Source organism: Argiope bruennichi, chromosome 8, assembly GCF_947563725.1.
Source record: "Argiope bruennichi chromosome 8, qqArgBrue1.1, whole genome shotgun sequence".
Lineage (NCBI taxonomy): Eukaryota > Metazoa > Arthropoda > Arachnida > Araneae > Araneidae > Argiope > Argiope bruennichi.
The window spans coordinates 68,411,775-68,439,164 of NC_079158.1; the positions used below are offsets into that span (position 1 = coordinate 68,411,775).

At 29.3% G+C, this 27,390-nt stretch overlaps 1 protein-coding gene across 1 annotated transcript; it reads left to right on the forward strand.

The window, feature by feature from the left end:
* The first annotated feature begins 5 nt into the window (after positions 1–5).
* LOC129981622 (putative sodium-dependent multivitamin transporter) lies at positions 6–27,390 on the forward strand. The gene is made up of 11 exons (XM_056092536.1): positions 6–411; positions 5,079–5,144; positions 5,242–5,361; positions 7,438–7,592; positions 9,250–9,390; positions 10,403–10,541; positions 13,787–13,994; positions 16,625–16,779; positions 18,943–19,157; positions 23,305–23,402; positions 26,473–27,390. Exons 1-11 carry the CDS (start codon positions 70–72, stop codon positions 26,649–26,651), a joined length of 1,818 nt encoding a protein of 605 aa, XP_055948511.1. The 5' UTR covers positions 6–69; the 3' UTR covers positions 26,652–27,390.

Genomic DNA, 27,390 nt, shown 5'->3' on the forward strand with positions numbered 1-27,390 from the left:
TGAAGGCCAGTAAATCTGTTCGCTAAACGAAATCTTATTTTTGAGGTGGACACCATTCAGCACTAAAGCATGGATCCACGAGCCAATTTAGGCATAACGGACTATTTGATTATTGGATTTTCACTTGTGATATCCATAGCTATAGGAATCAAATTCCAAATTTCGGATAGAGGAAAAAGCACCCAGCAAGAATACCTGTTAGCTGGCAAAAGCATGTCCATTTTTCCTGTCGTAATGTCCATAACAGTGACAATACTTTCAGCAATAATCATAATTGGCCACACTGGTGAGACTTTCAGATATGGTATACAAATTATAGTTGTTTGTTTTGGATTTCCAATAGGGACAGTTTTAGCTTCGTACATATTTCTTCCTGTATATTTCAATTGCAAAGTTTCAACCACTTATGAGGTATTTCAAACAATTTCTCTTTTGTTTATATGAATTGTTCATTGATATTATTTTTTATACTAAAATGTCAATACTTTTATTATAGTATAATGAATTACGTTTCAGCTCTTAACTGTGATAAAGCATAATTAACAAATTTGATGACGTATAATAATATATATAATAAAATATAATTGTTAAATATGTGTTTAAAAATTAATGGCGAATGAAATATTAGAATAAAAGGGAAAATCTTATAGAAATTATAATAATATTACTGAAATAAATATTATTATAACAGAATTCGCTGAATTTTGAAATTATAGATTTATCTTTTCCATGGGACAACGAAGTAAGCAATTTATGCACAGGTAGGTGAAGGTATTGTAAATGTTGCTCTTGGACCATGGGAACCCTATATTTTAACCCTTATATTCATTTTGTATAGTATACCATACATACAACTTTATAAAAATATACTACCACTATAAAATAAAAATATATATGAAATATAAAAAATATTAAAAAAAAATATAAAAATATATAATGTAAAATAAGCTACCTATATACATTTTTTTGCTTGTCTTCAAAAAAGCAATCTTGCCACGATAAGGGTTAATAGCCTCTTGTGTTATAAATTAATTGGCAATTGGGTTTATATAAAGTTGTACAACACGTCATTTACAGCACAAGTGGTTAATACAATATTTCTTGCCAGGTTCAATCTGTAATTCTTCTTTATGTGGACATTTTTTATCATGTAAATAGTGAAATTTTGGATATCTTATTTCATGCATTCGTTACAGTAAATTTTCTTTCTAATAGCGGGAAAATCTCACCTATCAGACTATTTTAATTATTGTCGTAAACCTTGAGGCAAGTGATTATTACTTTTAGCAGTATATTTTTATTAAATCATCTTGAATAAATAATTAATATTTGCATATATACAACTAATTTATATACGCGGTGTTGATCGGAATTAAAATAATTTTTATGTATAGTAAAAACTACTTTCGTGTACAATGTTATGATAAATGATGTGTATTATATAAAATCCTTTAATCATCTAAAATTCAAATACGATTTTAACTAAAATTATAATTTCACTTAAATCATTTAATTTTTAAATACTTCTGGTGGCTATTTTTATTACATTTGCTTTTAAGCATCTTTAAACTGTTAATTTTAAATCTTTAATAACATTATTAAATGATATGTAATAATATAAAAGGAAATTTTTTTTTAAATGTGGTAGAGTAGTAAAAAGTCTTAATGCTGTTTTACAAAAAAAAAATATCTATAAATTCCCTATTTATTATTATTGCTTATTTATATTGGTTGCTCAATTTTTATTAAAAAAATTAATTGCAAATGAAAATGAATTTGCTTAGAAATAAAATTAGTATCGTTAAAAACGTAGAATTTTAAAATGGTTAAAAAATATTTTCTCTGAAGTAATTTCCTTCTAAGTTGCTGAGGTAAATAAAAAAAATGTTAGTTCCCCATAATTTGAAAACATTACTACCACCTGTTTTATTTAGGCCAAAAAGCTTTCATTTTCTAATCTTATGCTCGTTTGAATGGTTGTTTCAAGCTCGCTTTTATGCATATTTTAAATCGCAGCTTTAAAACCAATCAAGATATTAAATGATATTTTAAAAGTTGTTAAATGATTAAAAAAAAAGAGAAATTGAAAAAAATGGTGCTAAAGTAATTCAGAATCTTCTCGCTTCCTACCAAATGACTGCTTATTACTATATATTACACTTTTTCAAAATCCTCTGGGTAAATGTTTTTTTAAAAATCAAATTTTATAGAGACAACTGCTGAGAAATAAAATTATTATCGTTAAAAAATAAAAGTTTTGAATTTGGAAATAGTATGAAACTATTTGTTCTGGGATAAATTTCGTTGATGCTCTTGAGGAAAAAAAGACAAAATGTTAAGTTAATTTCTATTTAATTGAATGTTTATTCGAAAAGTTGATAGTATTCTTCCTTATATTTTTTAATAATGAGAACGCAAAATTTGATTGAATTTAGTTCAATAATTTAGAATACATACATACATGGCCATAATCAGTTTTATTTATATTGAAATTCAAACACTGTGCAGCATTTTATAGTCGAAGAATTTTGACAGTTGTTTTGCACTTTTATAGAATAAAATACTCTTAAAATCACAAAGATCTTGATTCAAACACAAGATGATCATAGAAACTGCAATGTAAAGGAACATATAAATAGAAAAATTTTACTTTTGTATGTGTTTTATATAAATGTTGTAATATCTTTTAACACAATTAATTCTTTAGAACACAATATTTGTATCGCTATGACTGTGACAACTATTTAACAAATGGTGTTCGATGATACTTTCAATTTGTTAACATTTAGCTTGTGATTTTATATAATTTATATGGTTTTTCAGTATAAACAAATAGCCGAAATTTGAGTAGTAAACAAACAGTTTTTTTTTAATTCTAATAAATATTCAGTCTGATGTAAAATTAAATATATTAGTTAGCAAGCTATATTCCCACCATTTTTAAAATTTTTAGTAGTTTATTTTTTTAATAAAAATTAATAACTAATTAATAAATAATATATTCTCCTCGTTATTTATAACTTTAAACACTCTTCAGTGAACTCAACTGGACGCCAAAATGAGATATATCTCTGAGGTCAAAATTTCCACTTTTGAAATTGACATATCAATCATGAGCGGTTCTCTTAGCTATGGCACCCTCTTCATACATGTAAAAGCAGCGTTTTTTGGGCCTTAGAACCTTGATTAACAGCAAAAAGAATAAGATGTTGAACATGTTTCACCTTGACATTCCAACAATTAAAATAAATTTACTCGAACAAAAGTAAACATTGATTCCAGTAGAACCATACAACCTTTTTTCGAATGATTTTAAACATTATGACAAAAACATTTTATAACTTGCGGAATGTTAAAACAAAAAAAAATGGCTTAAATATAGTTGTCAACCCAATATATAGAAATAATAAACTTTTTTCCTTATAAAAAATTATAAAATATATATTACTTATTCTTTTTTGAACAAAAAACGGAATTCTAGTTATGAAATAATAAACTTCAAGTTCATAACTACAAATCTGCGTGCCTAGAAAAAAGAATTCTGTTTAAATATCACTTTAAAATTAGCTCAATGAGTAAAGATATATTTCATAAGTACAGCGAAATTATTTTCATTCTAATACATTAAAATAAAAAATTTAAAAAAATATTATATATCATGTCATTTAAAAATATGAAAAATAAATGATATTTTCCAATATTAATATCCACTTAAAAATATATTACAGCTTAAGTAGTAAAATATTTAAAGTAGGTAAAAAATATATTAAAGTAGGTTTAACAAATGCATAATATTTTTAAATTTTTTCGTATTAAATTTCATGTAAATGTAATAAGGATAGTTTTATATATAAGTCCTGTAATTCAAAAAAAAAAAATATTCTGAAACATTTTTAAAATTTTATCTTATTATCACAGTTCAAGTAACCATATTTTTAAAGTTAATTTTTGAGCTTTGGTCTCTTCAAATCTACATCTATTTTGTATAACCGTAACTTGGTGAAATGTGCTCTCTATTAAAAAGTTAAAACTGCAAAATAATAATAATAATAATAATATATATATATATATATATATATATATATATATATATATATATATATATATATATATATATATATATATATATATATATATATATATATATATCGACTTTTTTAGGGTGTAAATTGTTAAATTCCTTGAAATTAGTATGTGGAGTAAAATTATGTAATTATTGCCATTAGTATATAAAATATAATTTGTATTAGTTAAATATACTGATATATTGGGATAGATCAAATAAAAACAGAACAGGGTTATAATTTGGAATATTTTTGTATAAGTATGGCGAAAACGATGAGCAGAGGTAGAGAGGAAATTAAGAAATACAACTCATATTCAGAAAGAGACTTCTCTAATTTCACGGAACCTGATATACGTTATGTCTGCCAACCAGCAGTATCGTCCAGCAGGCAATTGGTTATTTCTTCTGTATTTTATCATGCTCACGTTTAAAGAAGGATAGTGTGATGTTATTATCTTTTTAGTGACAGAAAATTATTGGATTTCGGGAATTGCATCGGTGAATGAAGAATTATACCGAGGGCACTCAATGTCATTAGTCTGGTATAGTCGCTCTTCGTTCTCTGGAATGGTTTTGCCCCATGACAATGCCTAACTTCTCGGAAATTGAACAAGTAGAAGTTGGTGGACTTTTTTTGGAACTTCTACCATACAGCCCCGATCTTTTGTCACTTGAATTTGATATGAGCATTGAAGGCCGTCTTTTTTAATTCAGATAGAAAGGTCACAGCTAAAATCAACTTATTCAAAACAAGTTTCAGTCTCTGCCAAACAATTTCTACGAACAAGTTATCCTCCACTTGGATAACCAGTGGATCAAATACTTCAATAATTACAGTGATTAATTTTTTAAATAAACTATGCCGTTTCATTTGATCTGCCCTTATAAATTAGTGATGCTATATATCGTTATGATGATTAAAGAGTTGATATATAATGAGTTTAATTATATTTTAATGTTTGAGTTTCTGATTGTTTATACTTTTACATCTAATATAATTTTCCACTTTCAGTATCTTGATCATCGCTTTGGAAAAACTACAAGAGTTGCAATTTCTGCCTTGTTCTTATTGCAAATGGTAGGTATTGTTGCCACATCTTAATGCAATGATTATTTTCAATGCTTTGATTTACCAGCAGAAAGTTTGCACAATTTAATTCTATTTTTATCTTTAGATGCTTTACATGTCTGTCGTGTTGTATGCTCCAGTTATTGCTCTGAGCGCTGTCACGAATCTATCAATAGAAGTTTCAATTTTTGTATTTGGAGCTGTTTGCACATTTTACTGTGCAGTTGTGAGTAATATTTTTATTCATAATAAAAATCAGGTTATTTTTGGTATTTTATGGAATTCAGAAATGTCTCAAAGTGTTTGTAAGATTTGACATTCGCATCTAAAATAAAATATTAGCAATTATTTCCTTACAAAAGTTTGGCATTCAAAATGCAAATTTTCATTAAATTTTGAACCAGAGTGCTTTTTTTTAAATGTTTCAAAGTGCTGACCGTCTGCTGGCCTGTAACTTCGCACACATGTACTTTCGCATGCAATTAATAAACGCAGTTTCTTAAACCAATAAAATTTCATTTTTAATCTTGTGACTACAACTGTAGTTCCTGGTCAAATTTTGGTTTGAATCGATCAAAAAAATGTGATCCAAAATACATATTTGCACATTAAATCCAATAAAAATGTTAAGATTCATGTTTAAATTCTATATTTTGTAACTATATTTCACCAATACCATACAAGGCATTGGCGGCCTTAACCGAAGCCAGAGTAGAGAAAGGATAACATATTTTCTTAGAAAATATAGGAATAAGTTTAGAGAAACCTCTCCACTAGTATTATTTTTTACTATCTGTATTTCTAAGTTATTAAAAGATTTTCTTTTTCTTTTATTTCTTTTTCTTATTAAATTTATAATAAAAATATAAATATAAAGATTAATTTATTCAGTGTATATATAATATATTGTAGGAGACATTTCGTTTTTTATATTTTTCAAATCTTCTCTTATAGCATATATTGTGCTTTTCAGAAGCTAATATTTATCAAACAACAATTTTCAGTAAAGAAATATAAATCATCGTGTTTAATATACACTTCCAATAAGAAAAAGAAACATTTTATTAAAAAACAACGAAATAACAAAAATGATTCACCGAAAATGTAATTTTTTCACTAAAAAACAGTTTTTGTAAAACAAAATTTTAAGCTGAAACACTTAATAAATAGGACGGGTTATTAAAAACATTGCCATAGATTATAAATGGCTGTAACTATCTTGTGAAAAAAGATAAAGAGAAAAAATTTGATGACAATACAGAAGGAATGGGAAGTAAAAAATGCATAGGTTTGGGATGTTACAATTACCATATGTGGTTTCCGTGGGTGACATAAATGCAGCAATCCATTACATGCGCTTGCATTGATGCGTATTCAATTGCCGCATGCATATTCGGCATATGTCCATCCAAATTCTAATAAATTTTTTCTTGGATTTTCAATTTATTGGGATATGGTCTAGACCTGCCTTAACACCAGTGTTGAATGCAGTGATGAATGTAATGAATATATCCATAGACAATATCTATATGATAGTGAAATGGACTATCTCATGCATGCTGCCTATGTGACGAAGAGAAATCACATAGAATAATGATTACATAAACAAATAAAGCCTTCAGTTTACTTTTTGGATTTCCATTTCCTTGGAATGTATTATAGACTCTGTATTAACATATTTTTTTACTTGAAACAAAGAACAAGTTAAAGGTACGCATGAAAAAAACTTCATGAGGTAATAAAATGATTAGCATATGGATAGCTGAGCGTGGGGCGAAAGGAAGTTACATCATGTTACTACTTACAGATTCAAATATATTTTTAAGCCATATTTGTAATATGATTAAATATTTTTCTCCTCATTATTTTTTGACAAGAAAGTTTAAGCACTTTATAATCTTTTGATTAGCCTTTGCAATTATTCTACAGCTTATTTTTCTTAATTTTTTGTATTTATATGATAATGTAATTAAATAATAATTCTTAAAGTCAATTTTTAATATTTTCTACATACTCTTACCCTTTTTAGGCTATATGATAAGGCAATTATTTAATCATTCTTTAAAAAATACTGAAATTTACTATATATTTTTTACCGACGTGATACTGCAATTCTTTAATAATTCTTAAAGATAATTACTAAGATTTACTACACACTTTATTTTTTACCTACATAATAATGCAATTATTTAATAATTCTTAAAGAGAATTCTTAAGATTTACAACATACTCTATTTTTATCTATATGATAATACAATCCTCAAATAAATAAAAAAAATGAGATTTTAACTTTGATTTCCAGGGCGGTTTGAGAGCAGTTATATGGACAGATGTTTTTCAAGCTAGTCTCATGTTTCTTTGTCTCATTGTGATGTACATAAAAGGGGTTGAAGAAGCTGGTGGCGTGGCTCATATATATGAAACATCTGCTAAAGGCGGGAGACTGGAAATATTTGAGTGAGTTTTGCATCGGATTCTAGTCCCAAATTAGTTTTTTTTATGTGTGGTCACATCTGAGCTGATAATAAGCAAGATAAAATTGCATTTTGGTAAACAGGTAATAAATTTATTGGCATAGATGGCTCTTAAAAAATCTAATCTTCATATGACACCCTAACCCCAAATGGGGCTTTTCACTTCATGACAGATAATGAAAATTGGATAATTATAAATTAACGAAAAATTATAATAGTGAAAAATAGGCCTAAATTTGGGGGGTACTTTTTTTTATTACAACATGGAAAACTTTCAGATATTTTATCTATATTAGAATTAACAATTAAGTAATATAATTTCCAAGTACAATGGAATCTAGAAAACATGGATAATGGATTGTTGAGGGTTCTTTTATTATTATTAATGGATTAAAAGCACGGTTTATCGAAATGTCTATTCTTTTGTGATCACACGTGTTTTTGTCTCATTGATGTTATTTTAGCAACAAAATCTGAAGTTGTTACGGGCAAATGCTGATCAATAATTATCTGTAACTCTGAACAACAGGCATATAATCAATCGCACCAGTCACACTTTAATCTCTTTTCTCCTCTCTGATATATATAGTATAGCAAAAATATAGTAATAGTTGAAAAATTCAAACTCGAGATTTCGAATCAAAAATCTCCACTTTTTAGAACTTCCTGAGTTCGAAAAACACATTTTTGGAAGATATCCATCTTTCTCTCTGTGATAAAGATAGCTGAAAAACGCCTTGAGCTAGACAATTGAAATTTGGTAAAAAGGCTTCAAACAAAATTTGAAGATTTCTATCAAATTTTGAATAAAATCTGCTCAGAGGAAGTCCGTCTGTATGAATATAAGTTAACATGATAACTACAAAACGACGAGAGCTTGATAGATAAAATTCGGCATACAGATATAATATCTACAGCGTAGACATTTATCAAATTTTGAGTCAAATCCATTAACAAGTTCATTGTCTCTCGGTCTATAATTTCAGAAGCATGTAGAAACAATTATTCAAAAATGCAGTGAATTAAATTTATCAAATTTGATGTTGGATCTTGTGATTACAAATGCAATTTTGTGTTAAATTAATCGGTTGAGAAGAATGTATCTAAAGCACAAATTCTATTTTGGAATACTGTTAATGGCATTAATCATTTTCCAGGGATTAATCGCCAAATAACTCGCCAAGGATGGCATGATAGATTCAGTGAAAATGCTAAATTCACGCCAAAAGTTAATATTTCGTAACTATTATATGCCAAAGCCATGCAACGCTGGTTCTTTCTTGCAGCATTTGCTTTAAACATCAAAAATGATTAAAAAGAAACACCTAATTCATTAAAATCAAAGAATTCATTAAATGCATTAAATTAATTAAATTAATTTAATTCAATTACTTTTAAATTAATTTAATTACTTTTAAATTAATTTAATTACTTTTAATTCATTAAATTAATTCATTAAATTCATTAAATACAACTTTAGATATTACATATCTAAAGTTGTATTATATTAATCTCTTAATAAAATCATGCTGTATTGACGAATGAAATTTCAAGCGCTGCTCTGATTTATGCAAAACTGATCTTAAATGGAAATTAAATTTAAAACTGGTCATCGATAAATTTAAACTCTTTTATTACAGCTTTAAAGAAGATTTCATCAAGAGGTACACCTTCTTAAACGCGTTTTGTAAGGGTTTCTTTGGGTCTCTCGCATATTACGGTACAAGTCAGCTCGAAGTACAAAGGATGTTGAGTATGAAATCTGTGTATAAGGCACGAGCGTAAGTAATAAAACTTATTTGCTTTGTTACTTCTTTTATTTTATTTTTTCTTGAAATCAAACAAAATTCCTTTCACTTCTTGGTATGTTTTGTGGAAGATTGTCTATGATTCCTTTAGAAATGAAAGCTAGTTGCAGTTACTTTAAAAACTCAGAACTAAAATATGAACAAAAAACCATTTTGCTTTTCTCACTTTCAAATACGCTTAAATAAATATTCCTGATAATTTTCAAAAGCGAATGATGTAATTTGAAGTAAAATCAGTTTTTTAAGTAATAGTTATATTCTGTGTAAAGAAATTTATATTTATGTGGCTTTTAAATGATAAAGTACGAAGACGATTTTTTTAAAGTAGGATGCATGACAAAAATACCGTCGAATAACTAGAATAGCCTTAAAAGATCTCAATAAGAAGAAAAATGCATATATCACCATTATTGCTTTTAAATAACTTCTTAGCTAAAGACAGAGGTGCATTCGTAGTACAATGAAGAGAATGGCTTAAGGCCTACATAATGATATAGATGAATTATATGACTATCAAAATTTGAAGCTTAAAAATAATTTGCTTAAAACCCTATTATGAATGCATAAAATATGGACTGAACATTTTAACGAGATTTAATACTGGCGAACCGGCCGGTCGCTAAAGGCGACTAGTTATAAATACAATAAAATTATTGTAAATGCCGTAGCACGGGAAACTCGTGAAACATAGCATTATTCAATAAAATAATATAAAAAGAGAAATTTTAATGAAACAAATAATGTCAATATTTTCTTCTTTTGGAATTTCCCAATAAAGCTTTAAATAACCATTTTTTACTAAACAGTATAAATATTAGTATAATTTACATTATTTAGAAAAAATTAGAAACCTTATAAAACCATTGCGTCTTTTCTATATAAATTCCTTTCTCCCTTATAATTTCTAAAATACTGCAACTAAATTTAATCTTCACTTGAGTTATTTTATAATCTGAATTATTACTTATTCTACGATTTTTCTCAGGGCTCTTAACTGGAGCATTATACCAGTTGCAACGCTTGTTATCATGTGCTGTTTTTTTGGCCTGGTTTTATACACTGTTTTTAACACTTGCGATCCTGTAGCTGATTCAGCTCGCACAGGTGTCACAAGACATGATCAGGTACTTTTTTTTCTTTGCTAAAAATATTTATAGAACAATTTTAATGCTTAAATTACGTGCTACGTTATTTAAGCATTAAATACGTGTTACGTTAATCTACGTGAAAAAATCTAAGTAAAAACGCGTAAAATAATTATAAAATAAAATTATGCTCAAAAATTTGAAAGGAGGTAAGCGTAGCAGGTAAGGTTTGGACAAAAGAATGAACAAAATCCTACCCATCAGAATACAGTATCTTTATTTATTTTTTCAAAATTTTCAGTACAGAATAATAAAATGAAGATGTAACTAAAATTCCCACTTGCCAGGAAATTTGCCATCCTGATTTTTAAGAAACTGTTGACTGAAGAATTAGGCGATGATTAGTTTTCCATTATAGGCATCAATGTTTTTCTTACGTTCTAAACTATTTTGTACCAAAATTCGTCAACTGCCTCTTTAACTAAATTATTTTTCCCTACAATTTCTCAAAGGTTGAATAACAAGCATTTTTTCAGTGATTTTCACTTAACAAAATTTCTTATTGGACACGGTAATTTCAATTACTATCTCAAGAAATTTGGATTATCGAACACTCATCTGTGCTCTTGCAGCGTGAGTGGAGTTCAAAATGTCGAACACTTGCTTTTTGATTGTTCCAAACTTACTGAAGAGAGAAGAGATTTTATTATGGATCTCGATGCCTGTAATATTAAGTTTCCACCTCCGCTTCATGTTTTGGTCGACCACAAAATGGCTTTTTTCTCATTTTGTAAATTTATTGCCTTTGCTGCTTCAATTTTTAATTAGTTTTGTTGTTTATTTTTTCCTGTTGTTTTTATCCTTATTTTTATATGTACATATTTTTATCTATGCATGAAGTTGTTTCTACTTACTTCTGTAAACCTTGTGCTGTATTTTGTGGTGCATAAGGATTGACTTATTATTAATAAAAAAAATTAAACTATTTTTTGTCTTCATTTTTACTATTTTTCTATAATTTTTATATTCTATTCCATTGCTATTTTTCTTTTTCTATTTTATTTCCTTCCATTTTTTCACTTTCTAATTTTTTTTTTAATTTTCTACTTTATTTTTTTTCATCATCTGTTGTTTCATTCCATCGTTTGGCATCCGAAGGGCCTAAGTATAAATGAGCCACCTCGGTTCCGCCTTTTGGTGACCAGCTATTTTCTTTGGTGGCTAGCAGCAGCCCATCTTTCCCGTTTGGCTTCGGGTTGATCGGGGTTTTGATCTTGTGTACAGAATAAAATAAAGGCTGAATCGTCTCAACACAATGTATCCGTACTGATCGGTCCATCTTTGCCGTTTTGCTTGGACTGGCCGGTATTTCGATCTTTTATACAGAATTTGACCGAGGGGTCTCAACATAATTCATTTGTATTGATCGGATATATAATAGACAAAAAGCAATGAAATTTTTCCGTTCCTTTGAGCACTCTTCAAATACATATTACAAATGATCTGAATGTTGCCTTCATAAGGTAACATACATACATACACAGAGAGGACTTAATATCATGACTGTGGAGATTCAGCCTCGTTGAACTGTTGTCTTTGATGAGATTACGGAAGGTTACGGCGGCTTACGAACTGCACCTCTGCCACAAATGCTCGCATGGTGAAGTTTTTCTCCATAAAATTTAGCTTGAAATTTGGTCCTGGCAATGACTGCACACTTTGGCTATTCGTTTCTTTGGTTCGCGGGAGGGGGGGGGAGGGAAGCAAGAGGGATATAGTATCAGAATGCGATTTTTGAGAAACGCTCAAAATTATGAGAGTTTGGTCCATTACAGATTGCGATATTTGCCTAGCTGTTATTTGAAAGCTCTTTTTAAACTCTTTCTACTTTTTCGTATACAAAATATATAATATAAAAGTATTGTAATTATCAAAATCCAATCCGAACACCTAATTTGACAGACCTCCCTGTGTCCTTATTTTTAGAATTATTTTTCTTTCTGTATGTAACCTTCATAACTTACAAACAATTTGAGATAGATTGATAAAATGTGCTATGTGCTAGTGAATCAAATTTACTGGCTTCCGTCTAATCTTTTTGGAAATTCATTCACAGGAGGCTTGTTTGTGTGTCTGTCTGTTCGTTTGCAAGGGAACACGATAACTGAAAATTCAAACAGCTGAATGAATAAAATTTGAATCTCAGTTGTAGCTGCTAAACTCTCGATCCGCATGAAATTTTGAACCATACCATCGAAGATATGAATGTCTGTCTGTTTGTACATGTGCACGCATTTAAACGCGATAACAAAAAGTGCAATGACTTAAATAAATGACATTTCGTACGTCATTTATCAAACTGATTTCTAAACTGTATTATAATATTACTCCTAAAACTGTATATCTAATTGAACTTTCAATTTAATTGTTCAAAAAAGGGCATCCAATATGTTTTATTCAGTACGAGGTGAAACATCAAACGCTTATGTGTAGAAACTGAAAATAAATTATGAAGTCGACTTTGGCCAAGGTCAAGTTTAAATGGCAATGTTCAAATTAAGCCGCGGTCCCACGACCAGAGGATCTTCACAGATGTGGTCATAAAACTGTCACCCTTCCTTCGTGGGGCCACCCCCGCCTGTGGCAGCGGACCCACGACCGGAGAAATCTTCAAACGGCACGCGTTCCCCTTTCGACCGCTCAAAACCCTCAGTTTCTTTGACCTCCCCCCCCCCATAGCCTAAACAAATTTTCCGGCTCTTTGATGTTTATCCATCTACCGACATTTTGCGGGAAGCTACAGGGGTACCACGGGTGACGGGGAAGTGTGGTCCCCAAGTGTGTCGGATGTCAGATTTATGACCAAATCCGTGAGGTGTCAGGTCGTTGGACCGCCGCTTTAGCGGGAGACTGTTCCCGCTAGTTTTATTGCTGTTATTACAGCTGATATCGTCTGCTTGCACACTCGAAGCAATATGTGTTCCAGTTATCAAGACTCAAGCTGAATGCGTTCCAAAAACCGATCATATTTTGGATCTCGATAGGTATGAGCTTTGCAATGTCTCTCAAAGACTCTGATATACATAATCGCCTTCAGTTAATTAGCAAAAGATTACTTCTCCTTTTACGATTACTAAATAGAAACCTTCAGCGATAGATGGCGCTACTTTACAATAATTATAATCTTTCTCACAATTTTTTGGTTTATTTTTTATCCATTATTAAATATAGATATATTTTCTCGTGGCGCCTATCGCTATAAAGGTTTTATTTTTATTTTCAAGCTGGCTCCCTATTACATAATCACTCGGTTCAATCACCTTCCAGGCGTCACAGGAATCTGTATTGCAGGCATATTCAGCGGCTCACTCAGCACCATATCTTCAGCTCTAAACTCTCTGTCATCGGTGACTGTAATAGATTTCATCAAACCGGCCTGTAAATCATCAAAACTCACAGAAAAGAAAGTGGTGTTTATTGCCAAAATGTTATGTAAGTTTTGTTTCTCTCAATTTTAATAATTTATATTATTTTTTACTTGTTATTACTAACCGCCTTTAGCAACTATTTGGTTCGCCAGGAATATTGATTGTGTTTAACTTCTCTTAAATATCTAATATATAACTTTCTTGTATTGATTGCCTCAAAAAATAATTTTAAGAATCAAATTGAGTTATGCATTAGACCAATATTAATTTAATAGCCTTTCATTTTTTTTATCATATCTTCCTAATAGAGTTAAGTCCCATAATATCACAGGGCTACAAAAAATGCACTATCAATCTTCTAATGTCTTCATTTTCTTATTGTTCATGTAAACTGCTTATAAATTAAAACGTATTGTTTTCCTTTAGCTTTCAACAATGGAATAAATCATGCTCTTAAATTTTAGACGGAACAACGAAAAAGGTTTGAATCTCAATGTGTCGATGAAATCTATTGTTGCAAAAAACGAAGACCTTTTTACAAATTCCCGAAAAATTTGCAAAATAACTACATTAGTATTGTTACAAAATTATTTTTCTTCTTTCTACTACAAATACCGTACATCAATCATAATATCTCAGCGCATTTAATTGCTAATTCAGCAGCTTGCTTCCTGTCTAATCCTCTAGTCTTTTTACTCGTCGGCGACTTCGACCACTCACACACACAACTTCTGACGATCCACACAACAACTTCCCAGCTTGATGGTTGGGTTGACGGGGCGCCTAGCCCCGGCAGGGGCTTATCCCCGGTAAGGAGAGACTTCACAGTGCTTCGCTGTCTATACTTTGCCGTGGCCGTCTTCGACGAAATTTGGAGATGACGAGTGTCAGGACTCATTGTGATTGTCCGATATTAGGGCACAACTTCCCAGCTTCAGAGTGCTCGTCTTTTATAGTTCCGGGAGGCGGGGCTAGAATCTTCAGACCAATCAGGACGTACCTGGGTGTATCTCGGTTATTACTTAATGGATCGTGAAACTTCTCGAACTTTCTGGTATTATCCATTTTGTCGCCAAACTCGCCAAATTTATCGCCAAGTCGCCAAATGATCGCCAAGCTCTCAGGTCATTGACGCACAGGACAGATCTTACAAAGAGTGTTAACGGTTTTTCCCAGGATGACACTACTCGTGCCGGGTAGCAAAATTACAAATTTTTAACAGTATCAACAGGAAAACAACATTCTAAGCTTTGAAATTATGGAAAAATCAACTTTATGAAATAATACCTTTTAGAATTTATCACGAAAAAAAACCCGCCAACATTTTGTTTAACTTTCAAATAAGCGTAAAAAAACAAAAACTTCAAGATACTCCTTTCCAATTTAAATATTACAGTATGTAAAAAAATTTTTAGCTCTCCGCCAAATAATCTATCTGGTAAAATGCATAATCGCACACATTTAATGAACTTTTTCAGAATAATATGAACAAAAAAATGAAATTTATTGATACAATTTATTGTTAAAAATTAGGCAAAAAATATTTTTTTAAAGTTAAAATTTAAGAAAACACACCCCGAAATAAAATTAGCACCATTGAAAAGATAATTTGCATAATTTCAAAATGTTGAAAGATTAGAATTTTCCTATAATATTTCCTGAAATTAATGATCGAAACATTAAAATTTTGCTTAGTTTTTAATTAACTAACATTTAAAAAAACTAAGATATAAGATATATCTAAAATATATCTGTGCTAAATTCGATCGTTGTAAAGTCAAACGATCTGGATTGTAGAACACCAACACACAAAAATATTTCCTTTTTCCTTTTTATTTTCTAGCAAATGTAGTATAGAGGAAGTATTGAAATTATTGTGAAAATTTGGCATTTTGATGAACTTCCACATTTTAGATCTCTCTGAATTTGAAAAACGCATTTTTGCCATTATGTCTGTCTGTCTGTCTCTCTGTGAACACGATTATTCAAAAGTGCTTTGAGCTAGAAGGTTGAAATTTGGTGCATGAACTTACGACTAAATTTGTACATATCTATTAAATTTTTAGTGTAATCCAATTATAAAATGTCTCTCAGTCTTTGAGTACAATTAAACTCGGTAACTACAAAATGCAAAAAGATGAAATTTGGCACACAGACGTATCATCTCAAATATAAATTTTTATGAAAATTTCAACCGAATTTATCAAATGGTTGACAGTTTATCATTTTGTACTTTCTCATGCATGTAAACACAATAATTCATAAACATGCTGCCTTAAATCAATGAAATCTGTTATATTATCTTTTGACAACAAGTATTCTTCCCTGTCAGATCTTTCAGTCGATCGAAAAAAGGCTTTCATTATCACGTCAGCGATCTAATTCTCCATCCCCAATGCCATGAAAACTATCCAAGGTCCACATTTTATGCGAAGGAAAGAGAATAAGACATGTATTGGATTGGAAAGCATGCGGGAAAGTTTCAGAGATACAACTCTTGCTGCTTTTAGTAGTAATAAAATATAGATTTAATCAAAGTATGCATTTTCGCAAGCATACGTAAGTGTTGAAAAAGTTTTTAAAAATGAAAAAATAAATCATTTTACTTTTGAAATAATCCATAATAAAAATTGCTACAAGAATTTAATTGCTTTTAGTTTTATTGCTAAAATACATTTAATCTTTCTTTTTTAGCTGTCTTATATGGTGCTATCTGCATTGGTTTGACGTTTGCAGTATCCAAAGTCGACAGCATAGTCTCGATATCCAACACATTTCTCAGCATTATGGAAGGCCCTATCCTTGCTGTTTATTTTGTGGCAGTGCTCTCAAGAAAAGGATCCGAAAAAGTAAAGCATAACGGACTTTTCATGAATATCAAAATTTTATTGCAAATCCTTTTGTAATAAAATCAGAATATTTTGTAATATAATGATACTTCCAAAATAATGTTTTCTTCAAATTACTTTGGCTTTATATTGATATAAAACTAAAAGAATGTGATATAAAACTAAAATATTTTAATATGGATGGTTAAAAGAAACATTAACAGAATAATCGATTTAAAAAGTATCAGGAAAACCCCGAATGTTTATGATCATTTCTGAAGGGGGTTTATACCGATTCTTTGTGAACCAGTTTGTTCTGTTTAATTATTTAAAAAAAGCCATTTTGCATTAGTGTTTTCTTTCTAATACTTCGAATTCAATGTGATTTAAACTAAAATATGTAAACACAACGAAAAAATAAAACACATATGATAAACAGCAATTACTAATATTATTTGTGAAAATGCGCATATCATTACAACATACTGAAATTTTGATACTTTAACTTGAGTAATTTTCGATATTAGCCGGGAAAATAAAACAACAAAGCTATTAAATAAATATTGTTTACGAAATAAAACAACTGTCTATCTTGATCAAACAAAACCTTTGCAATTTGAAATGTGTAACATCATCATATAAATTGCCGATAAATGCTTTTTGATTAGTTTCATCAGTTATACTGGATCGGATTCCAAATATATCAAACAGTCCGATTTGTAAATAATTCAACGAATGAATTTGATTTATATTTCCATATAATATGTGCATTCCGTTAACATTAGTAGTCATTATATGGCTTGTATAATCAAAAATTTTCCATACCGAATTCATGATTTACTGGAAACTTCCTACTTCTAGGAGTTAGTCCAAACTAAACTGTATATAATTATTCAGTGTTAAATCAGTATATTCATTGTTAAAAAAAATTACTTGAAACTCTGCCAAATTGTGCATAGTTTGCTCGCAAAATCAAGGCAATTCAAAACCATTGCAAGTTAACTGTTTTTGACGAATTCACTCGTCACGGAAAATGCACATTTTGCATTATGACAAGTTTGTTCGCCAGGAGTAATAAGTAGTGATAATTTGCAGTTTGAATTACAATTTTAGTAATAACTTAAATTTCAAAATATTTTGAGGCCAAATCGAAATCAAAGGAATAAAGAATAAATAAATAATTATTATGCGCTGTACCATACTTTGCTTAATACCATTCTATAACAGCAAATTAATATAATAAATAAATTTTTTAAGTTCGTTTCGTTCATGTGCAAAATATGTACGCTAGTTTAACCCTTTCTAGGGTCGTGAGAAGTATGCTTCCCACCAAATTTATCAATCTTTGTATGAAATTATGTAGGTGGGCTTAAGTTCTGACAAATTTTTTTAGCAAGTCAGAAACCTAGATGCTTCAGTTCTTTATCTCAGACAAAATGATGTGTTTTGATTTGTTATTTAATTATTAATTAAATAATTAATTATGAATTATTTATAATTATATAATTATTTATAATTAAATAATAATTATATAATTATTTATAATTAAATAATAATTATATAATTATTTATAATTAAATAATAATAATTAATTAATCATTATTTATAATAATTAATTTGATTAATTAATTCATCAAATTAAATTGATCTAATAAGCTAAATGAATCCCTTTTCTTATTCTAATTTCAAGCCTCAAAATATTTTAACACAATATGACTAGAAAAAAAATGGCCCTTTAAAGGGTTAAGTAAATAAATAAATATTATTATTGAATAAAAAAATAAAAGTCATTTCATTACAACATAATTTCATATTACATATACTCTGTTTTTGATGAGTATACTTAACAACATTAAATTTTTGCGACACAGTTTAGATATGCATTTTCGGAAGAGGTCGAAACAGCTAAATGGTTAATACTTTGAAAAAATACAGCGATAGAATTTTTCTCTGATTCAGTTCTTATTCATACAGAGGCTGGTTCAAAATTATAATGTTTGTTCCTTTTAATTATCTCATTGTTGAACTAGATATAAAATTACACACATAAAATCAAAGTTATCACTTATTTGGCTTTTGATTATCCTTATTTTTCAAATAAACAAAAAACTGCTTATATTAATCGAAATTAATATCGGATTTTAATTTCAATTTTCTAATCAAATGATGTGCTTTTTTTTCCAGAATATTTTAATAGGGTTGATACTTGGGGTTACTTTTACGGCTTGGCTAGGAGCTGGTGTGTTATCTGTCGGTTATCAATCTCCCACTTTACCTCTAGATTCAAGTGGTTGTCTTTCTCTTCAAAATTCATCCACTATTTATAATAATTTCACATCTTTGTGCGCAAGATCTGATCAGTGTTTATCAACAATGCCATCCATAGATCCGGAACCAAGGTTTGTTAATTTTTTTAATTTATTTATTATCTTAATCAAAAATATTTTCAATAATCATATAAGTAATTTGTACTAAATTTAATAACTACCATCATTTTTTATCAAAAATTTTATTCTTCTATTAACTATGTGTTATTAGTCGGAACTAAATTCTAAAAGAAATTTATTTATTTTATTAATAAAATATATGATTTATTAATTTTGTAATTACTAAATAGTTTTAGTTTCTCGGTGGCGAAGTCTGTTGGTGAGTCACGTGTCAAATTTTGAAGGATCTCACAATGAACCCGAATATATATGCATTTCTACTATTGTTCAAAATGTAAAAGTTTGCCTCAATCCACTTAGTAGCAACACGATAAAAAAAAAACCATAATATGCAGAAAAACTCAGATCAGATTAATCTCATCTAATCAGAAATTATTTTTCGATATAAATGCTCGATCCTATTTATGTACTCGTTAATTCCGAAACGATCCGTTGTCATTTGAATAAGCATTTCTTTTTATTTAATAATAAATGTATTTTTTTCTGTTATAAGTAGTATAACGACAGTAATCGTCAAAAACTCCGAACTCGAAAATTTGACTTATCTCCCAGTTTTACGCTTCCCTGAGTTTCAAAAACACATTTTTGGAAAATGTCCGTCTGTCTGTCTGTGACAAATATAAATTAAAAAATGCTTTGAACTAAACGGTTAAAATTTGATACACGGTTTTTAAAACAAATTTGCAGATTTCTATCAAATTTTGAATAAAATCTGTTCAGAGGAAGTCTATCTGTCCGGCTGTTCGAATATAAGTTGGCACATTAATTACAAAACGAAGGGAGCTAGATAGATGAAGTTCAACTTACCGATTTAACATATATAGTATAGGTATTTGTCGAATTCTTAGCCAAATCCAATGAAAGGTTGACTGTCTGTCGGTCTCTACTTTCAGAAATATGCAAACGTGATAACTCAGAAACACAATGACTTAAATATATCATATTTGTTAAGGGATTTTATGACTATAGGTGCAGTTTTATGCCAAATTTGTGTTTCAATCGCCTGAGAAAACCGTGTCTAAGTTCGATTTTTGGATACTATTGACCACATGTCAGCGAGTAAGGCTTCCTATGGCATGATAAGCTTATTAGAGAATATGCGAGAAATTTTTGGGAGACCACTTCTGCTGTATTCTTTACAGAAGTTTCTTTTCGGCTTTTAAAATCATTTTTAGAGAGAGACTGATCGTCTAAAAAAAAACAATCATTGGGCTGTGGCTGAAGTGAGCGCTATGGATTCATTTCTAAAAATAGAGCCACAAATTTTAAAAGTTATGTAATCTTGGGTATACAAGATCCAAACCCCTCCAAGAGGACATCAGATGAGAAAAGCTGTGCCTAGCGATATACACAACCTATTGGAAAGCATTAAGATACTTACAGTAGAACAAAGGACAAAACTCAAAAGTGGCAGCTGGCTCATTCACAATAGGTTCTTCAGAATGTCAAATAGTAATATCATATAATAATAGTAAAACCAAATAATAAAGTAAAAATATAAAAGAGAAGGGGAAAAAAAGAAAAATTGTAAAAATAGAAAATTGTTAATGAAAAAATAATATACTACGCAAGAAAAAAAAATGGTGTACAAAGTTTCTGTTGTCTGTTTGTTTGAATTTTTGGATCATCGTCCAGTTCTACAGTCAATAACTCCTCAATAGTCAGAATAGTAGATCTCAATGTGGTGCATGCATGAATTGTTGTTATATGACAAAATTTAAAATTCCAAATACTTGATTGTTGTACATTATTATGAAAAATTCCGCATAAATCGGCGAGTTCAATTGTATGGGCGTATGATGACACAGTAATAATTTAACTATATAACTAAATAAATAACTAAATAACTAAATAAATAATTTAACTATATTTTTCAACAATTTTTTCGTACAAAATAAAAATAAAACTTAAGCTGCACGAGCACATTTCGCATTCATGGGGAAAAAATTAGCTTTTTTCAAAGTGTTGAAATCACATCGATTAAAGCTCCATTTAAAAATAAATTAAATCTTTTTGGAAATGAAATCTGCAAAAATATGATTTTCGTCACGTGTCTGTAGGAAATGAAACAAATATGAAATATTATTTTTTTCTAAAAAATAAATTCAAGAAAAATTATTTTATGATCTTTTACACTATCTGTATTATTAATCCAATAAATCAGTTTTATTTTAAGGCAAGTTTTGTTTAATATTAACAGGATATCCATTCAAATCAGGACCACACTGTTAATTTGTAAACCTTTAGTAACAGACACAGATCTGCTAAAATGGTCTAAATGGAAAATGATTATATTTTATGTAACTTGATCCAATAAATACTCTAATATATAACGAATTTTTGATTTTACATAAAGCTTCTGCTGTGGAAATCACGTTTAACAAAATGTTCTTGAAACACTAATATTTTAAATAAAGAATTAATTTCCAATCAACAAAATCAATCACTTAAACTGACTGATTTATAAAAATTTGAATATCACTATTCAAAAAAAAAAAAAAAGGATAATTTTAGATTTTCTATCGATCGTTTTAAAGAAAATACGCCAATCAGCGCGCTGGTTTCTCAAGATTAATTGGCCTAAGATTATGAAAATGTTGAGTTTTTCTAAATTTTTAACATTCAAAACTTCATAAATCAGTCTTAGTTAATCGTGGAAAATAGAAACATTCATTCATTTATTTAAAATTTGGTATGTCCAGAATATTTCTCAGAATCTGATACCTTACTGCATTAAATTTAGACTTCATAATTTTTGAAATATATTTATAGGCCGGAACAAAATATTTTTATTGATTTCATTTCAATCCTTTTGAAAGCAAAACTAAAAACTGAATTTTATGCTGCATCTGAGAAATTTTTCTTGAATTATTGTTTGAGATATTACATAAATTATGAAAAATATTTTGTAGTTCACATAAGACTTAAATACCGAACGATTCTGTTTGCAGTACTCATATTCAATAATAATAATAATAAATAAATAACAACAAAAATGATAAATAAAATAAAACGCTTGGTTTCATTAAAAAAATATCTTTACATTAATTGCAATTTCAGCATTTCCACTTTAAATTAAAGTTGAAGTTTTACCGGAAATGACAACAAATTAGCAAAATATATATAGTAAATTGAACAAAACGATCTAAACAACAGTATAAGTTTGGTATCGCTATCAAAATGTGAAGATTATAAAATTTTTCTTTGAGAAGCTATTAAGAGACAAGTTATTTAAAATATTTAATTGAAAATTGTAGCGAGCGGTAATACTGGTGAACCGGCTGGTCGCCAAAGGCGGCTAGTAAGTAATAAAATTAACACTTCCCGCAAACAGGAGAGCGCAAGCAGCATAACAATAATTAGCAGATTGAAGAGCTCACACGGAGAGAACTCTTTCAACCAATAATTTGAGCTGAACTCAAATGATAGCCTCCAGCTCGTTTTCACCGCCTTTTATAGTTCCCGAGACAGGACAGAGACGGATCTCGAAAGATCACCTTAATTAACGTCCTAATGAACCTATCGCCAAAATTCCTGAAGATTCTAGTATCATCCATTTTGTCTCCAAATTCATCGCCAAATGATCGCCAAGCCCAGGGGTTAATGATCCTACATCCGATCAATATCCAATAGAGCTAAGCGTAAAATTGTCTTTCCTACGATGGAAATATCTGCTCAGGCAAACAACATTACAAATTCGTAACAATATCATTGTAAAAAAATCAAACATCATTTTTATTGAAGCAAAATCGTTTTAAACGGCAGATTTTTTTTCAATATGTTTTTCTTAAATTTTTAAATGCTTAACAAAGTTATATTACGGATATTAATTGATAGTTGATTGATATGATATGGTAAAACATTGTTAATGTTCTTTTTATATTACATAATTAAACATCAAACTCAAAAATTTCATATAATTTTGATTTATCCTTTCCGGTGCATAAAAATTCTTTCTGAATGAGAGAACAAAAACAAATTCTTTTTCGGAATTTATTATGAGTCATCATGCGCATACCATATCCTTGTATTTTTATACGAAGAAATTGTATATCCATATTTTTCATTTCATTGTAAGTCTTAATAATTTTCCTTTCAGTGAGCCTTTCTTCATGTACAAGATATCGTTTATGTGGGTCTCGACATTAGGCTGTTTCGTAACTTTGTTTTTCATTGCCTTGGCTATTTTACTAACCGGTAAGGATGAACTCCAATTTGTTTCTTCTATTTTTTTCCGAAGTGTTTTACTTCTTTTTGAATACTTAAACAATAAAATAGAATAGAAACATTTAAAAATTATTCTTAAATAATAAATAAAGTTACGAAGTTTACAAAGAGAAAATGTTATAATCACCAAAAAATTAAATCGCGAGGTTTGGGCGATATTCCACATTTTAGATCTCCCTGAATTCGGAAATACCTTTTTAGAATTATGTCTGTCTGTCTGCCTGCCGCTTTGTGAATACGATTACTCAAAGACGTATTGAGCGAGATACATGAAACTTGGTATGTAGTCTTTGATTTTACGTTATAAATTTCTATTACATTTTGAAATAAAATTATCTAGAGGAACTATTCTGTGTCAGCATACGAGCACGATTAGTATAAAACACAAAGAGCAAGTCACATAAAATTTGGTATATAGGTTTAATATTTATAACATACTGTTTCAAATTTTGAACTAAATCCGTCGAACGGTTGATTATCAGTATATTCGCATGTAAAAAAGCAATAATGCTGAATGAATGGAAAATAGCCAGAATATTAAGCAATAATTAATTAATTATTAAGCTTATTGCTTAATAATTAATTAAGCAATAAGCTTAAATGAATGAAAAATGGTATTTTATTTTGCTACTAAATGCAGTTCTATGTCAAATTTTGATTTCAAAGCATTAGAAAAAAGTGCTAAAATTGCATATTTGGGTTTCATCACTATATTACAAAGCTTAGAGCACTCACGCTCAGGGTTTTGAAAATAAAAAATTGAGCACTCACGATATTTAAGGCTTGACTCATTCTCTTAAATTTTTAAACGGGTGGAGCGGAGAACAACTTTATTAGGAAGCATGCCAGAAAGCTTCTGCGTGACCACTCCCGTTGATTTTTGAACTGATATTCATTATTATAAACAATTCAAATAATTTTTCTTATTTGCGGTTTTCTGTTCGTATAAAATTCCTCAGTGCAGTTTTGAGGCGATAAAACGCACGCAGCTTGATTCAACCAGATGTTAGTTTGGTTCTTAACGTTCTTTTATGCTAAGTCATACACAGAAAAATTTTGTAATAATAATAAAAAATATCAATCTTGAGGTTTCGATAAACACAGATATTTCTCGTTTCCCTCGACCGAAAAGAAACTTTACCATATATTCTTATACACACTGACAAAGAGAGAAACCTAATGTTATAAAAATAAATAAAAAAAAATCAATCTGGAGGTTTTCATGAGTCTCCACTGATTTGATCTCGCTAGATCCGAAAAGGAAATTAGTTTTTAATTATTTGTCCCTGTGTACACGTTTACTCAAAAACAGAATTACTTAGACGAATAAAATTTGGTACGCGACAATTACTCCAAACTACCACATCTCTTTCAAAATTTTGGAGAAATCCATGAAAAAGAATGCTGTCTTCCTCTTCATCCATATGCATATGAATAAGATCTTAGAAATTTAAAAGTAAATTACTGAAATATGACATATTATTTTATTAGAAGATTTTTAAATCTGCATCGAATTTTCGAAAACATCCTTTGACAAATGTAGTTTTTACAACAACTCCTCTCAAATAAGCGCGTTATATTCGCTATGCTGTAATATATTAATAAAAGCACTCTATTTATCATGGTTTGTTTAACGAGTGCATTATCACTCACGTTGAAGTTAAATATTGAAACCATTTTTAATTATTTCATTTATTTTCTTGTGTGCTGTCACAATATCCAGCGAAAATATTCATACAAAAATACACAATTTTATTGGTGTGTTTATTTAAATGCACCTTGCCATCCTTTTAATCTTGTATTCAAGGATTCCATCATATTGAATATTGAAACCATTTTTAATTATTGCATTTATTTTCTTGTGTGTTGTCACGATATCCAGGGAAAACATTCATACAAAAATACACAATTTTATTGATGTGTTTATTTAAATGCACCTTGCCATTCTTTTAATCTAATATTTAAGGATTCTATCATAGCTGTGAATAAAAAAATTAAAAGCTGTGGAAGCAGTGAAACTAACACAAGAATTAACACAAGATTTGAATTTACCACCATTCGTGTAATAAAGTGTTGGCAACCCTATTAAAAGAAGCCATTTGCCAACTGAAGTTTAGGGTTAGTAAAATAGAGTGTTACACAATAGAGCAACGTGTTTTTGTTGTTGAACAATATTTCAAAAATAATAAGTCTGGCGGCCACAGTTCGAATATTTGAGAATTGGCCTCTTAGATCGTGTGATTTAACATCAATGAATTTCTTCGTATGAAGTTATTTGTAGTCAAATGTCTATTCCAGTAAGTCTACAAGTACGCATGCATTGAAGAAAGAAATTCGACTCTGCACTCTGAAATTCAGCCACATTTATGCTAAATGGTCGTGGATAATTTCGCCAAAAGAGTGCGTATGTGCCAGCAAAACCGTGGAAGTCATTTGCCTTATGTGTTATTCCATCATAACTCTATTCTGTGTACTTTATTGTTCAATAAAGATATAACAATTTAAAGAGAAAAAATCGGGGTTTTTATTTAATTCAAATTTTACTTTAACATGTTCTATCGTGAACGCTTCATTTTTACTAACCCTAAACTATCAGCTGTCACATTGTTTTTTTATAGTGTTACCAACACTTTACTGCACGAATGATGGCAAATTCAAATCTTGCGTTAATTTTAGGACACCTTTAGTATTTAAACTAGTATTATTAAATGAAATTTCTTTTGAATTCTTTCAAAATGAAAAGAAAAATTGCTTTCATAAGTTAATACGTTTCATTTGCTATTTTCACACATCAAATTCACGAAATCAAAACATAAAAAGTGCTAGTTTTCATTGAAAAGAGTAATTTGTTACGGTTTTAGATTATATTAATGTCATTCAAGAAATTTTATTGCATAATACTGAAAAAAAAATCATTTTGAGCTCAGGTTTATACTATTATACTGATGTGCAAATAAATCAAGTTAATAGTTTTTTTTTATGCTAAACTATGTATTTTTTTTATTTAACCAAACATAATGTAAAATAAATTCATTTTCAGGATGCCGTGATGTTATTCCCGCTGATTCAAAATATCTTAGTCCGGTGGCTAGATTTTGGATCAAAGGAACAAGTTTTGAAACAAAGCAAGAAGACTTGTCGAATAATTTGAAAGAAAGAAACGATTTAGACATTCGACATGAAGTTAAAAGTTCTCATAGACAAAATACTTCAGTTTAATAACTGTGATTAGAGACAAAATATTTTAGGATAAAAAGTACAATATATAAAATAACTTTCTCTGTTGGTAGGCATAGCAACTGAAAATAAAGAATGGAATGGAACTAGATTTTATAAGAAGGCTATGGAAAAGAAATTGAAGTTCGCGAAAAAAAAAGTTCTAAAAGTCTCCAATGCAATATCTTTTACACAGAAATGTCAACATATTGGAAATGTTGCACATGGGTCGTTAAACCATTAATACATTATTATTTTCTACGACATGCTCGGGTATTTGAGCAATAAATGTGCAAACTAACAAAAAAAAACCCATAAAGATAGGTATTCTTTTCTCTTTTCCTGGGCCTTTTTCCTATTTGAAATCTCAAACTAGGATAAATGCTTTAAATATATGGCAAAAGAATAGGGACTATGAAAATGTCAGTTGAACCACTCATAAAATAGTACCCAAAGTCTCAAACAAGCCAAAAGGTTGCAGTAAATGTCCATTTCAAGATACTATCCCTTTCCTTGGTACCTCTTGCAGCTGCTCCTGTGGGGGAGAAATGTGATAAATGCACAATGCAACAAAATGTCCACTAACATTCTCCTGGCATTCCTAAAATCCTACAGCAGAAAACAAATTAAATGGCTTAAACTATCATAAGATATAATTTATCAAGAACCAGAATTTGACTTCTAAAGTGTTTTATGTGTAAAGAAAGCAATTATTTTTTCGAACACCAATAAACACGATGAT

Bases quoted from the DNA above. Each gene is read 5' to 3' on its own strand.
- LOC129981622 (XM_056092536.1), top strand. From the start codon at position 70: ATGGATCCACGAGCCAATTTAGGCATAACGGACTATTTGATTATTGGA. The intron at 412-5,078 runs GTATTTCAAACA...TTCCACTTTCAG, and splicing joins AAGTTTCAACCACTTATGAG to TATCTTGATCATCGCTTTGG. The intron at 23,403-26,472 runs GTAAGGATGAAC...ATTCATTTTCAG, and splicing joins CTTGGCTATTTTACTAACCG to GATGCCGTGATGTTATTCCC.